This window comes from Sciurus vulgaris, assembly GCF_902686455.1.
Source record: "Sciurus vulgaris genome assembly, chromosome: 2".
Classification (NCBI taxonomy): Eukaryota; Metazoa; Chordata; class Mammalia; order Rodentia; family Sciuridae; genus Sciurus; species Sciurus vulgaris.
The window spans coordinates 179,469,358-179,485,276 of record NC_136462.1 but is presented as its reverse complement, the minus strand read 5'-3'; the positions used below and the strand labels follow the sequence as shown (position 1 = coordinate 179,485,276).

The 15,919-nt window shown below is 43.2% G+C and overlaps 1 protein-coding gene across 2 annotated transcripts in view; it reads right to left on the bottom strand.

The window, feature by feature from the left end:
- MAPRE1 (microtubule associated protein RP/EB family member 1) overlaps positions 1 to 12,238 on the bottom strand; it is a 30,637-nt gene extending 18,399 nt beyond the window's left edge. The window contains exons 1-2 of one of the 2 annotated variants that reach the window (XM_079128366.1): positions 12,131 to 12,238; positions 6,321 to 6,444 (exon numbers count right to left, since the gene is read on the bottom strand). In XM_079128366.1, coding sequence (XP_078984492.1) covers positions 6,321 to 6,441 — 121 coding nt within the window. In that variant the 5' untranslated portion in view covers positions 6,442 to 6,444; positions 12,131 to 12,238. Of the gene's footprint in view, positions 1 to 6,320; positions 6,445 to 11,757; positions 11,903 to 12,130 lie in introns of those variants that run through there. The other variant, XM_079128367.1, reaches the window with a different exon arrangement.
- Positions 12,239 to 15,919: the final 3,681 nt, after the last annotated feature.

Below are 15,919 nucleotides of genomic sequence, written 5' to 3'. Positions count from 1 at the left end.
AGAATACAAAAAAAAGTTTAAATTTCTTAAAGAAAAAAGCTCATATCAATGCTTTTTACAGGAAAAGAGTTGAAAATTCCTGGTCTATAAATGTCTCAACTAAGAAGAGAACAGGTTTAAAGGGGGTCTTCCTTCCAGTCTGACTTAATGACAATGTGACCAAGACAAGGACAAATGCTGACAACACAAGCAGGACAAGAAGAGGAGTTCACTTTGGTGCCACTGGCCCATCAATCTGCAGCAGACAAAAAAAAAAAAAGAAAGGAAAAAAAAAAAATCTGCAGCAGAAGTACAGGCCCACATAATCTATGACTTAAGGACCCCGAGGGCAGGATGCCATGGCATCGACCAGCACAGCTCCATTCTAACAGCCCTGTGCCACAACACAAGGGCAAGATGTGCATCGGTACCAAACCTCGCTTACCTCAAGTGCACTGGCTCAACCTTTTCAGGTCAGGGACTCAGGGAGTTAAATGAAAGCTGCAGCCAATATTCTGCACAAAAGGGATGCTCACCTATCAGACACCAAAGTATAAGAACTCCCAATGCTTTAATACTAACATACAGGAAACACACAAGACTATTAAATTTGAAAGTGTTCGAGGTTTCAGGGAGTAAGTGGAACATGAGTCATCATAAAGGATGAATAAAATCGGGAAAGAGAGGGCTGTGAGGAGTCAACCATACAAACATTAAAATCCAAACTCAGGATATTCCAACATGGGAAAAATACTATTTGGATTTTAAAACAGAAAATAAAGTTGTACAACACACATGTGCTTGTATATTAATTACAGCAAGGTCCCTACCTAAGGGCAACAGTCTGGAAATAAACTAAATATCAATTCTGTTAATAGAGGATTGACACAAATCACAGTATCACACAGTCATAAAAGAAAATACAGTGGCTTCTGTTTGGGGGTGTTTTTTGCCTTTTTTTTTTTTTTTTTTTTTTTTGGTTTGAACCAAAACCAAACTCATTGGACTCAGAGGCATTTAACCAATGAGCCACATCCCCAGCCTTTTTTTTTTTTTTGAGACAGGTTCTTGCTATGTTGCTGAGGCTGGCTTTGAACTTAAGATCCTCCTGCCTCAGCCTCTCAAGTCACTGAGATTACAGATACGCCCCACTGAGTTCAGCTTAAAACAGTGTAATTAAACATGCTACCACTTGTGTAAAAAAGGGCAGAGAACCCACACATTCCGCATACAGGTAAATGGCCATTTTTGCTTATACAAACACATGCTGTCTGTGACAGCAACCCAACTAGCAACACTGGTTACCTCTAGGGAGAAAGCTGATGTCTGACAGGCAGGGTTGAGAGGGAGAGTTTTCATCGTTTATATTTTTGTACTTTAAACCATTTCTGAAGCTTTCAATTATTTCACTTATTCAAAAATACAAGCTGTACACAGTACGTCAATTGTAAAATTATAGGAAAATACTGAAAGAAAGCACAGCTAAAAATGAGTACCTTGGGCAGGTTGTTTAACCTTTCTATGCCTCAGTTTTTATAAAATGATTATAGTTCTTACATTCCAGATTATGTATATACAGCACTTTAGAAAATGTCTGGCCTACTATAGTAAGCACTCAGTAATTAAAGCCATACTTAGAAAAAATACAGATAAAGGATAACAATAGTCTATCACTAACTTATGACATTACAACAGATTATGGTGTTCTTCTTAGCATATTTCTACAATGAAGACCTAACTATAAACAGAAGAAAATAAGGTTCTTGTCTTCTCTTTTGGGTGCTTGAAGAGTTAGGTTAAAAAACGTTCTAAGACACACTTCCTTGAGCAGAAGAGTGGTCTCTTAGAAGGGCTACAGATTAGTGGAGCCAGGGGGTGCACACCTATAATCCCAGTAGCTCATGAAGCTGAAGCAGGAGCACCACAAGTTCAATGCCTCCTCAGCAACTTAACAAGGCCCTAAACAACTTAGTGAGACCCTGTCTCAAAAAATAAAAAGGGTTGGGGATGTGACTCAGTAGTTAAAACACCCCTGGGTTCAACCCCTGGTACTCCCCCACTCCAAAAAAAAAAAAAAAGAAAGGCAGGCTACAGACTGATGCAGTATAATAGGAGGAGGTGGAGAGGAAAGTGAGAGGGAACCTAAACATCCATTTAGGAGGCCACTGTGGTAACAGTGAGCACAGGGGAAAGGAGCTGTATCTAAAAGATCCTTCAGGAGACAAACAATCTGTAAATTAGCCTCAAAAGATGTTACTTAAACACTGGGAGAAAGGCAGAATTATGCCCTTAAATGGAGCACCTGGAAAAGGAAGCCAGTCTGAGGAGAATACAAAGTTAGAATTTAGGTAACGAGAGGCAGGGAAAAACATACCATACAGCAATACCAGACCGGATGAAAATAGGGGAGGTCTGGTTAAGGGCATGGCCAGAGTAGGAGGCCGAGGCCATTAATAGGCAGCACCCATTAAGATTGACAGGTATCTTATATGAACTCAAGGGCCATCGGGGGCCCACAATAAACTGGGAGAAAAGGAAGCTTGTATGCTTCTCCTATTTTTGCAGCATAAGAACTATGAAGAAGGCCAGGTAGGAAGGGAGAAGACGGAGAGAAGACAAGAAGAGAATGGAGAACATTCAGTGAGGTCCCTGAATGTGTACAAAGCCCCATGCAGGATCCTTGAGAAAAATGCAGAGCCTGAACATGGAATGGAAATGGGAAGACAGAATTATGGCTCAAAAGGCAAATGGCACTACCTTTCTGACAAAAGCAATTCCTTATCAAAATCATTCTCTATATGGGCTGGGGCTATACCTCAGTTGGCAGAGTGCTTGACTCGCATGCACAAGGCCCTGGGTTCAATCCCCAGCACCACCCAAAAAAATAAATAAAAATAAAATAAAATAAATAAAAAATCACCCTCTGTGGTCAGATTTTTTTTCCCCTTGATTACTCTCTTTCCAAAATACTTAACAACTTGCTCTCCAAAGTAAGGAGCTGATCAAATAGTGAATCTTTTTTTTTCTTAATTTATATTTTAATAAAAGAACAATAAATCTTGAAACAATCTGCCAACTCTGTCGCTGAAAGTTATCCTCACCATACCTTACCAGAGCCAAGCAAAGCTCACTACAGTGCTGGGAGGCAGGGGCACATAGAGCTGACAAAATGGCCACTTCACAGGCAGCCAGCACATTAACAAAGCAGGATCTCAGAGCTTTGCTCTCTCAAGGGAAAACTTTCTACTTTTTAAAGTTTGTACTTGGAGCATTCTGGTCCGCTTAATCATGTGCTCATTAGTTATAAGATCAGGAAGGATGAGGCACCAGTACAAACAGCTGAGGATTTCCCTGGGGTCTCAGAAAGCACAAAGAGTTGAGGAGTCTCCCCTTCCCTGACTCCAGTCCTCTGGCAGCAGGTCATCGCCAGGACAGTCAGTGTCTACTACTCATCCTGTTGGTCTCATGCTGGAAGCAAGATCCAGATTTCAAAACGTCAACATGAAACACAATGCAACATACTCCAAGGGAGATCCTACATGGCTTTCAAGAGAAAGACTAGTTATGAAAGAATAAGTTTGTTTACAAAACACAGAAGTGTCCTGCACTTAGCATTTTCTAACAGGGAAAAGCACTTTATCTCAGATAAGTAGCAGGCATCACATAAAACTGAAATACTGCACATTCTATAGTGAAACAATGTCATTATAATTAATTATATGTAATTTATATCTATTTGTCTTCCAAATGCTTAAGACGTAACACAAAGCCAGGAGCAGGGGCCTGTAATCCCAGCAGCTCAAGAGGCTGAGGCAGGATGATCACAAGTTCAAGCCAGCCTCAGCAACTAAGCAAGGCCCTAAGCAATTTAAGACCCTGTCTCAAAAAGGTTGGGAATGTTGCTCAGTGGTTAAGCACTCATGGGTTCAATCCCTGGTACTGAAAAAAAAAAGACATAATATGTATGCAGTAGAAAGCATGTGGGTTGCGTAGTCAGAAAGATATGGATTCAAAATGAGGATCTGTAATGCAGCAGCTATGCCTCATGGGCAATCTTCCCACCTATAAAGAGGATGTGCCCCCTCCAGAGATCTGCACTGATCTCCAAGGTCTGGCACAGATTAATACCTAAGAGCTATTATTACAGGGGACCCTCAGTAAAGCCAAATAGGTGGGCCAGGCCAGGTACTACTGTCCAAGTTTGCAGATAAGGAACTAGAACATAACAGAACTTGTCCAAAGTCACATGGCTCAGGGCAGACTGGAGCCTCTTCACATGCCCAGTCCTGTAACTGACATCTCCCTGCCTGAATGAGATAAACCTGTGGCCACACTGGCAGGTTACAATTCATCTACACATGAAAAGATAATGCATTTTCCAATTAATTAAGTGAGATATAATACTTTGGAGTGTATTTATAGAAAGAGGTAAATTTTAGGGAGATATCACATTGGCTCCAATGAAAACAAGGATGACCTCATTCCCACATTAGTCACATATCACAAGGCAAACAAGTGCTTTAAGAGTCTCAAACAAATGGGGACATGGAGATGAATACTCTGGAACCTAATAGAAAATGGGAGAAAAGCAACACAAACCTAAGGCAAAAATTGTGTCTACAACTAACACAATAATTAAGGTTTCATAAACATAATTTGTGAACGACTGTTTTACTGTATAACTTCATTGGTAGCCTCCTGCTGACCATAAGACAGAAATTAAACCTCAGAGGGGAAATTAGCAAATGAAACTAAGACCAAGAGTAGGTCCTTGGGGAGGTGGGATGGAAAGAAAATACAGAAGCTGAACTTGGGGCAGGGGTGGGAGAATCAGAAGCAAAAACAGTAATTTTAAACAATCCAAATTGTACCAGTCAGTAAAGAGAAAGTTCAAAGAGCAACTAAGGTATCAGGGTTGAAGAATATGGGTTCCTGATTTAGACAAAGGTTCAGATCTCAATTCAGTTCTTAGCTTAGCTGTACAAAGCTGATCTTGTTACTTCTCTAAATCAACTTTTTCATCTGAAAACAGAACAACCATACCTACCTCAACAAAGTACAGTGAGAAATAAATAGAAAGGTTTGAAAAGCATTTACTTGACCCTGGCACACCGGTGCTCAAGTAAATGATTACTGTTCTTATTACTAGGAGAGATAGAGAGTTCTGATTCTCTATCCCAAATTTTTTTTTTTTTTTTTTTGGGGGGGGGGGAGGGTGATAGGGATTGAACCAGGGCCTTGTGTATACTAGGCAAGTGTTCCACCACGGAGGTACATTCCAGCTCCAAGACAAGGATTTAAGTAGTAGTAGAACACACATCCCATCCTTGTTCTGACATATTTCTGACATCATCTCCGATCTGTGGAAAATCCAATTTTGATAAGTCTGACATGTTCTTTACTACGTCAGAACTCAGGAAGAGTAAGCAGAACTCTCAAGCAATGAGACGTGAGTCCATAAAGGAGCTGGACATGGTGGCACATGTCTATAATCCCAATGGCTTGGGTAGCTGAGGTGGATCAAGAATAGCCTGGGTAACTTAGCAAGCTCTTGTCTCAAAACAAAAAGGGCTGGGGATGCAGCTCAGTGATAGAATGCTTGTCTGTATGCACAAGGCTCTGGGTTCAATCCCTAGTACTAACAAAAAAAAGTATACAGCCATTCAAAGTAAGTATTTCTAAATTACTGAATGACACTAGAGAATATGCACATTATTATTTAAAAAAACTTGGAATACACACACACACAATATATACACAGAAAGGTGACAGGAAAAAACATCCAATTAGTGGCTTTCCCTGAATAATGGATATATAGGTATTTTTTATTTTCTACTAGTTTTCCAAATGTTATACAATCAGTATATACAGAAACAAACCATGTTTTTGTTCTTGTTGTAAATTATTACCTCCCTACCAGATTGTAGTTCGATTAAAACTGGTTGAAGGGGCTAGGGTTGTAGCTCAGCAACAAAGCACTTGTCCAGTATGTGTGAGGTCCAGGATTCTATCTCCAACACCACCAAGAAAAAATGAAGTAAAAAAAGTACAATTATCGTCCTCAAACAAAACATCTGAAATCTAGATGTTCAAAAGTACAGACTGAGAAGTTAGGCAGAGTTCCAGGCCTCAGAATGCAGTCTCCACACTGGAAGAGGATGGACACAGGGGCTAGAAGCACAGCCTTTTAAAGCACACCTCCTTTTAGAAGAAACAGGGTAGGAGTGAGAGGAAGGAACCACAGCTTATCTGTGTGGCTCTGCAGGCAGATACAGGACTGAGTGTTCCCAAAGAACCTACAGGGCTTTCCTAGAAAAATGACCATAGTGGATTTCCCTTACCTGAGCACAACTGTTCGATCTTTGTCAGATTCAACTGGAGAGACTCATTGATCCAGGCCAGCATGTCATGTCGACTTAGGTTATCACTGGTGACTGATGTCGAGTACACGTTCACTGCCATCTTCTACAACACGCATAGAAAAGAGAAGAGCTTATATTATGGCAGGCATGCAAGTGAAGGCAAGTCTTTCCTAGCTACCCAGAGCCAACCTGAGAGAATACTCAATTTTTAAGCCTCAAATTCTTCCCCAAGGTGCCAAACCAGAGACACTAGTATTCCAGTCATAAGCCTGAGATTCCATGTGTGTAGGTGACCTGAGAAGCCAGGCAAGGTGGCACATAACCTGTAATCTCAACAACTCAGGAGGCTGAAGCAGGAGGACCACATATTCACTGCCAGCCAAGGCAGTTGAATGAGACTCTCAGCAACAAAGCAAGACACTATCTTAAAATAAAAAATAAAAAGAGCTGGGGATGTGGCTCTGAATCACCCCTGGGTTCAATCCCCAGTGAACAAACAAACAAAAGTGACCTGAAATAAAATGCCCAACACCAGTCGGCCTAAAATTTAAATCCCATCTTAATTTAACTATAAAACATACTAAGTAAAGGGATAAGGGCTTTATGGAGGGAGGCTGATGCACAAACAAGAACTCTACATTTAGAAAACATCAGTCCCAGGGCTAGCAATGTAGTTCAACAGAGGGCATCTTAACATGCATGAGGTTCTGGGTTTGACCCCCAGAACCACAAACACACACACACACACACTCATCAATCTAAGTTTTTTATTAAGACATCAAAATGCTTACAATTTTCTTCAGATGGTGGGCTTTTCTTAATTTTTCTTTGACATTTTCAATACGTACCATTTTTTTTTAATAGACTATACCTACTTTCATAATATTCAATAGCCTAGATACTATAAAGGTATGTCAAATGACAATCTTACTAGCAAAGAGCCCTTGATACTACTACTCTGCTGACAACCCTCTGCAAGGTTCACTTCATTCTCCTTATTTTATAGATGGAGGAGGGAGGTCCTGGGGTTTGGTAGCCAAGCATTCCCAGACCCATCATCCACATTCTGCCCTCGCCTTTCTGCCAGGTTTTCAAATTCAAAACAATAAACACAAAGCAACAAATCTCATTGAATTTAATTATTTTATTTAGACAGACTCTTGCTATGTTGCCCAGGCTGGCCTTAAATTACTGGGCTCAAGTGATCTCCCACCTCAGCCCCCCAAGTAGCTGGGACTTACAGGCACATACCACCACACTGAGGTAAAAAAATCTCATTTAAAACACAAATGGTTGGGGATCAAACTCAGTGGTAGAGCACTTGCAGAGTACGTATGAGGCCCTGGGTCCAATCACCATCACTGCAAAATCAAAAAACAAAACAAATGAAACACTAGTAAATGTGGATGCCATCATCTATGAGTACTATTTGAGTCATCCATCATGCATTCGACAAATTATTTTCTTGAAGCTGGGCAAGGTGGTGCACAACTGTAATCCCAGTGACTGGGAAGGCCAAGGCAGGAGGATCTCAAGTTCCAGGCCAACCTCAGCAACTTAGCCAGACAGACCCTAAGCAACTGAGCAAGATGCTGTCTCAAAATAAAAAATAAAAAAGGCTGGGGCTATGGTTCAATGATTAAGCACCCCTCTGTTCACTCCCCAGTACCATAAATAAATATTTTGCTGAGCTCTACCACATGTGGGACACTCTTCTAGGGACCTGGAAATAGACAAGCAACAGAGACAACATGCAGGTCTGCAGGTCACATTTGAGCAGTACAAAGTCTGACACTGACCCAACACACAAACATCTCATTTTACACCAAACACTAGGTCAAAAGGGGTGTGGAACGTAGTCATGGAAAGCCTCTCTGCAGTGAAAGCTAAAATGAAGAATCAGAAGGAAGCAACCACATCTGGAAGAAGGATGCTACAGCCTAACGAGCAAGAGGGAAAACAGGAACAAAAGTGGGAAAAGAAGTCAGGAGGGCTCTTCAGACCATAGTAAGAAATGCGGACTTTATTCTGTTACATGAATTCATTGTTGAGTTTTAAGTGGGGCAAAGTCTCACTCTCATTAAAGTCTGAAAAAGATCACCCTAACTGCTGCTAGAGGAGAAAGCAGGGAGGGAAGACTCAAGCAGAATGAGGTAAAGACAGGTGAGTCAGATCTAAATGAAAACCCCATGAAGCTACCAAGAGGACAGATACCCTATAAAACAGATTTTACAGTGACCTTGACATTAATAATTTCCCTCATTTCATTAACTATCAACATTGCCAATGGAGCAAGGGGTGGGATTAACGGCAATTTGGAACAACCATGAAATCCAGCCCTTTGCTCTCTTGTGGCACCTCGTTCCCTCGACCTTGAGTACGAGTTGGACATCCCACATTCACCTCCTTCAGCAAACTGCTGCAAGCCTTGTAAGTCACATTCTCACAGAGAGAAAAACAGAAAGGGATCCGCCCAACCAATCTCCTTATGGAGGGGTGAATAGGGTCTAGAGAGTTAAATGACTTACCAGGTCTGTGCCCCCAGACATCCCCCACTGTACTTGACACAATGCCGTGCACACACTGAGTGCTGAGTAAATGCTACTTGCTTTTAGGATGTCCAGGACAATGACAAAAAGAGAAAAAGGTACCTACATAAACTTTTTTTCAGAAAGCAAACCATCAACACTCGCATTCCCAAAATCAGCTGATAAAACCATATTATGCAAGAGAGCAACACAATTTAGTTCCTGACTCCACTGGAAATTAATCCCTGTGTTTTCAGAGCACTTCATTCAAACCTTTATGACTGCAAACATCACATTAGATTGGCCGTATCTCTTCATTTCTAAACCATTGTTGGGCCAGGCATGGACCAGAAGGCAATGCACTCTGTAGACAGAGCCAAGGATTTCAAACCAGGAAGACCCAGGTATGAATGTGAAGCCATTTCTCATTAGTTGTGTGACCTAGGGCAAGTTACTGAAACTCAATGTACATCAGTTATCTTGTAAGTTAATACAACCTAACTGAAAAGAAGATTCATTTATTTTTTTTTCTTGGTCTAGGAATGTGGTTCAGCGATAAAATAATTCCCAAGAATGCATGATCAAATTAAATGAGATAAAATATATAAAATACTCCCCACTGTATTAAACATAAGAGGTGGGCTGGGAAGATAGCTCAGCTGGTAGAGTGCTTGCCTTGCAAGCACAAGGCCCTGAGTTCGATCCCCAGTACCGCAAAAAAAAAAAAAAAAAAAAAAAAAGGTATTCAACAAACAAGATCCAGGGCTGGGACCATTTCACACATGCTATCTCCAATACTGAAAATAGTACCTGATACCTGCTACCATCATCTCTCATCAAGATCCACTGTCGTCTTCAAATTAGTCTGTCTCAATCGGTTCTTACACAGCAGCCAGAAAGAATTTTCTGAATCACAAATCAGATAAAGTATCTCCTGTTTAAAATCCCTGAACAAATAAATGGAATGCATATTATGTGCAAAATGCTATTATCAAATACCAAAGAGAAAGATCCAAACAAAAAAACACGATCCCAGGCTGAGCACTTGCAATTTATCTTGATGATAATCATGCGTACATCGGGCTACTGTGTCACGCTACCACAAATGTAAGCTGTCGACAAAGCCACGTGTATCTCCTGACCACACCTCAGCTGAGAAAAAGTTAATGGCCTGTCATCATCATATAATTTTAAACTCTTTCATTAGCAGCACATTAATACCTAGTTCCAAGTGCTCCACAAACTCTTCAGTCACTAAATACACAGGATTAGGCACCATGTCAATGTGCAATAAACATTCACTGACTCAAGCAATTGAGTGGTCTTCCAGGCAGTCAAAACAGCCCAGTTCTCAGACTTACAGCTCCTTCTAGCTCTTCCTCAGCAAGAATTCCACTGCCTGGCCTCAATGGAAGACCCAAGACTACTACACAAACCTCACCCTTTCAGAACTCCTCCATCCAAGTTTTGACCACCATAAAAAAGCCCCCTTGCCTAGCCAGGTAGCTCTCTCTTCCTTCAGCAGCTCTCCTAGCAGGTTCTGTCACTTGTCTAATTCAATGCTAGCTAAAGAGCACCCAGTTACTCTCAAGGCACAACCCTGAGACCTACACAAAGAGGGAGAGAGAGGTGCCAGAAAAGAGCTATGTGATCCTGGACAAAACACTTTACTCACCAGTGGGTGACTCAGAGGCTGAAGCAGAAGGATCATAAGCTAGAGGCCAGCCTCAACAATTTAGTGAGGCTAAAATAAAGAATAAAAAGGACTGAGGTTGCAGCTCGGTGGTAAAGCAACCGGGAATTCAATCCCCAGCACCATAAATAAATAAATAAATAAATCCAAAACAACACTTCACAAATGGCTCATCTGGCTCATCTGTAAAATGGGTAAAACAGTTCATTAAATAAGAATCTAGGTAAAAACACTGAACTGAAGAGCACACCACGTGCTAAGTTTCCCTTGTGTCAGAAACTGCTATGCACACTGTGACACACCACAACCAAAGGCCCATATATAAATGAAACATGCTTTCTAGTTCAGGAACTCAGGAAGAAAGAGTAAAATAAAGGTTAAGAGCCTGGATTCTGGAGCCACAGATGTGGGTTTAGTCACTTGCCAAACAGCATAAGGCAAATCATTTCACTGCTCATGAGTCTCAGACTCATTTGTAAAATGAAAGTGGCTGGGGACATTGCTCAGTGGTAAAGCTCTCACCTAGTATGCATGAAGCCTTGGGTTCAATCACCCGACATGCAAATAAATAAATGATCTCTAAAAGACAGCGAGTATAAATGACATAATGCCACATCAAACACTGAACACAATGCCTGGCATACAGCAAGTGCCAATTAATAAGGATCCATCTTTATTACTACTCAAAGGAATCCCACCAAAGAGGTGGATGCCAGGTCTGGCAATAACTTCCCTCAATGGGCCTTAGGACCCTCGTCCCCAAATTGGAGCCGCGGTCAGTTTCTGCCCTGTGGCACCCGAGGGCAGCTAAGAAACTGGGCCTGGAAACACACTGTGATATCACGCTGTTACATTATCCTCCTCGTAATTACAGAAATTATCTTGTCGGCGTATTCTTCTTCTTCCTAGCCCTCTCCTCACAAGGCAGACTCCTGGAGAGCATGTCTTTGCCTGCCTACTCCGGCTGCGTAGCCAGGGCTCAGCACGATGCCCAGCACCTGGAAGGCACTCGATAAATATCCCTTGAAGGAACGAGTCCAAGGAGCTGGCTTACTTTTTGCCAGGCACCGCGCACACACCTATCTGTACGTACTACTATCGTGCACGGTCTACAGACGAGGAAGCTGAAACCCAGACATTACACCACCTGCCCCCGGTCGCCGAGCCCAGGTCTGAATCCACAGCTCGAGCTCACCGAAGAGGCAATACCGCCTCGCCCTCTGCGGTCCCAGAGCTCCCAGCAGGCCCACCTTCCTCACACACCCCCTCCCGGGCCCAGGACCTCCGGCCGCCACAGCGCGAGTTCCACACCTCGGCGGCGGCCCAGAAGCCCCCACGCCGCCGCAGAGCAGCCCCCACTTCCGGCCCGAGGCCCCGCCCCCAGAGGAGCACAACGCGCGCCCCCCGGCCCAGGCCGCGCGCTCCGGGTCACGGCCCCGCCCTTCCCCCACCCGGTCTGAACCGCACTGCCGTGTGGAGCGGCCTCCGCAAGGCCTGCCTGCGCTGGCCTGCCGTGGTTCACCAGGCCACCCCCACGGCCGCCGCCCCAGGCCCGCTAGCCGCCTCACCGGCTCTCGGCGGAACCGCTTCCACTGCCCGCGCCCGGCTCCGGTTCCGTCTTCGTCTCGTTCAAACCGCCCGACCCCGCCCGCCCGCGCGATGACCTCACACGCACCCCCCCCCTTGACGCTCCGACGTAAGGGCTCGTCATCGCCAGCCGGCTCCTTTTATAGAGAGGGAGTCGGCCGCGCGCCGGGGGCGGAGTTCAACCCTTGATCGACAGTTGTTGAGGTCCAGGGGGCGGGGCGCCGACTGCTACTGGCACGTGGTCGGCTGCAGCCAATGAAGTCCCGCCTCAGGCAAGGTGTGACTGCCTAGAAGGCAGGGTCCAGTTACATATTCTCCGTTACCGAAAAGATAACTGGCTTTACCATGAAGTTTTACAAAAAATCTTTACGAAGATCTTTGGTAGGTGCTTTAGGGAAAAAAACTTGAAATTCACCTCAGAAACACGTTGTGTGGCCACCCTATCTGTAATGTCTCTGAAATATCATCTGGTTTATCTGCTGCCTGTATAATAGGAAGTTATTCTTGTTACTTGTCTTTTCCTCTATTATCTACCTTCCCATAAGTCCACGGACGCAGACGTCTTCTTATTTCTGTTCTGGCCGTTTCTCAGTGCCTGTACCTGGATTCTCATTAAAACTTTGCTGAAAGAATCATACCACTTTACCGGAGAGGAAACTGAGGGTCAGAGAGGCCAGCTGACTTGTCCAGAATCAGCTTGATCCAGATTTCGGGCTGGTTTCTTTGTCTGAATATACTTTTATTCCTTAATCCAACAAGTATTTATTCATTCCTAAGTAGGTTCTAGGGATTTGATGGTGAGCAAAACGCAGAACAGTCTCTAACCTCTTAAAAAGTCTCTAGTATGGAATAGGAGACAAAGAGGACACAATGGAAGAAATCCCTAACTACAGATCAGACAATGCTAGGCAGGAGGAGTATATGGCAGGGGTGATGGCACTTGCGGTATGTGGAATAGAGTCCTCAAGGTGCCTTCTAGGCCAAGTCTCACCCACTTCGTTGCTGAAGCCTAGGAAGTGTTCAGAGAATGGGGAGCTGGGGCAGGAGCTGTTTATCAACCCTTCTGGGAACATTTTGATATTCCAACCTGCAGCACGTACTGCTAGTTTCTACGGTATGTGCCGCTCCAGGAGCATATCGCAAAACTTGACATCACTCCCACAGTGTGGGGTGACTTCCCAGAGGTGACACTCATCCTGAAAGATGAGTTACCCTGGCAAAAGGATTGGGGAAGAAGAGGGCAAGCAAGAGGCAACAGTGGTTGAACGTGGAGGCACACATCTGTAATCCCAGCTACTCAGGAGGCTTAGGCAGGATTCCAAATTCAAGGTCAGCCTTGGCAATTTAGTGACACACTGTCTTAAAATAAAGAAGAGTTGGGGAGGTAGCTCAACGGTAGAGCACTTGTCTAGCATGTGCAAAGCCCTGGATTCAATCCCTAGCACTGCACCAGAAAGAAAGAAAGAAAGAAAGAAAGAAAGAGAGAGAGAGAGAAAGAGAGAGAGAGAGAGAGAGAGAGAGAGAGAGAGAGAGAGAGAGAGAGAGAGAGGGAGGGAGGAAGGGAGGGAGGAAGGAGAAAGAAAAGAAAGAAAGAAAGAAAAGAAAAGCATATAAAGTTCTTGAACCACTTCTAACATCAGTGATGCCGGGCATGGTGGCACTCGCCTATAATCTCAGCAACATGGGAGACTGAGGCAGGAGGATTGCAAATTCAAAGCCAGCTTCAACAACTTAACCAGATCCTCAGCAACGTAGTGACACCTTTAATCAAAATAAAAGTACAAAGAACTGAGGAGTAAAAATAAATAAATAAAGGACTGAGGATGTAGCTCAGTGGTAAAGCATCCCTGGGTTCAATCCCCAGCACCAAAAAAATAATAAAAAATGTTATCGATGTCTGATCCTTTAACTTAATGTCAATTATCAGATTATATCACTTGGGTTTGGGTATAGCTCAGTGGTAGAATGTATACCTAATATGCCTGTGGCCCAGGTTCAATCGCCATTTGCATACACACACACACACACACACACAAATAAAATGTTGTCATTAATTAGTGTCAGCATTATCTACAGGCCATTTTGTTTAGGGGTTGAGGACTTCAGTGTGGAGGATGAGGTCAAAATAAAAGTACACTTCTAGGGCCAGACCTGGATCTGAACACACAGTGAGTCACAGGAGACTTCTGAACAAGAACCTCTAAAATAAACTCACCTGTCCTCCCATGACAGTTCCCAAAGAAATGGCAGAGGCACATGACCTACTCAGAGTAAGCTTATTCTGTCAGAATAAACCCTGACAGCAAAAGGCCACAGGGTAAGAAGAAAAGAGAATCTCTGTCCTGCAGGAGCAATAACTTGGGAGATTTTAATAAGCACCTGCCCCACTGCTGTTCTGAGGAAGCAGACCCAGGGCCCACACATGCTAGGCAAGTGCTCTACCACAGAGCCACACCCCCAGCACATTTAATATACTTTTATTTTGTCTAGTACTGGGGATTGAACCCAGCGGTACTCTACCACTGAGCTACATCTCCAACCCTTTTTATTTTTATTTTGAGGCAAGATCATACTAAATTGCCCAGGCTGACCTCAAACTTGCAATCCTCCTGCCTCAGCTTCCCAAGACACTAGGATTACAGGCATGCATCACAACATCAAATGATACTATAGATCTTTTTATATATATATATATTTTTTTTGGTTGTCAATGGACCTTTATATTATTTCTATGCCATGCTGAGAATTGAACCCAGTGCCTCACACATGCTAGGCAAGTGCTCTACCACTGAGTCACAACCCCAGCAGATAATATATATCTTTAAGCAACTGCTTTAGAGTGTGAAATAGCCTCATGACCACCAAGAGAAATTGTGAGTCTCCTTTGCAAAAACAAAACACCTTGTCTTCAAGGCCCGAGTTTTAGAAATGTACAACTTGATTGCACTTAAACATGGTATAAGGGGATCTCTGACTTTATATAACTCAAATACTGGGTTGAGGATCTAGGCACAGGGGCATGCCTCTAATCCCAGTGACTCAGGAGGTTGAGGCAAGAGGATCACAAATTTAAGGGCAGCCTCAGCAACTTAATATGACCCTCAGCACCTTAGTAAGACCCATCTCAAAGTAAAATTATTAAAAATGGGCTGAGGATGTAGCTCAGTGGTAAAGTGTCCCTGGGATCAATTTCCAGTACCAAAAAAAGGAAAGAAAACAAAAGAAAAAAACCTGTAGTGAGGATTTCACAAGCTCATGGAAGAGATGATTAGGAAAATAGGAAATTATAATGCAGAGTGCTTTGGGCTGACACAGATTCTTCTTTCCATACCCAGGGAAAGAGGACTCCAATTAGGGAAAGGCTCCTAATCCTGCAGAGAATAGGGGTAAGGAAGGCTTCTCAGAAGAGAAGGTTGTTCCAAGCAGAGAGCAGGATGCACAAAGGCTCAAATTGAACAGTTATCAACACCAGTAATACCAACCTGTTTTCTTTCTACAACGTTGCCACTTCAGGATAAGCCAACTCTCAGAGAATATAGATGCCACAAGACCTGAAGCACCAGGCTTAATGCACTGTGACTTGTTGTATAAGTCACAACTAAGAGTCTTAAACATCAAAAAGAAGTCGACCCATTCTGAGATCACCCTCCCTCCCATTCTCAAATCTGTTCTACTTGCCCTTTATAATAAAATCTTGTCCTGCTACTCAAAAACAAAAACAAAAACTAAATGCAACATGTGATTCTAGAATGGGTACTGGACCTGACAAA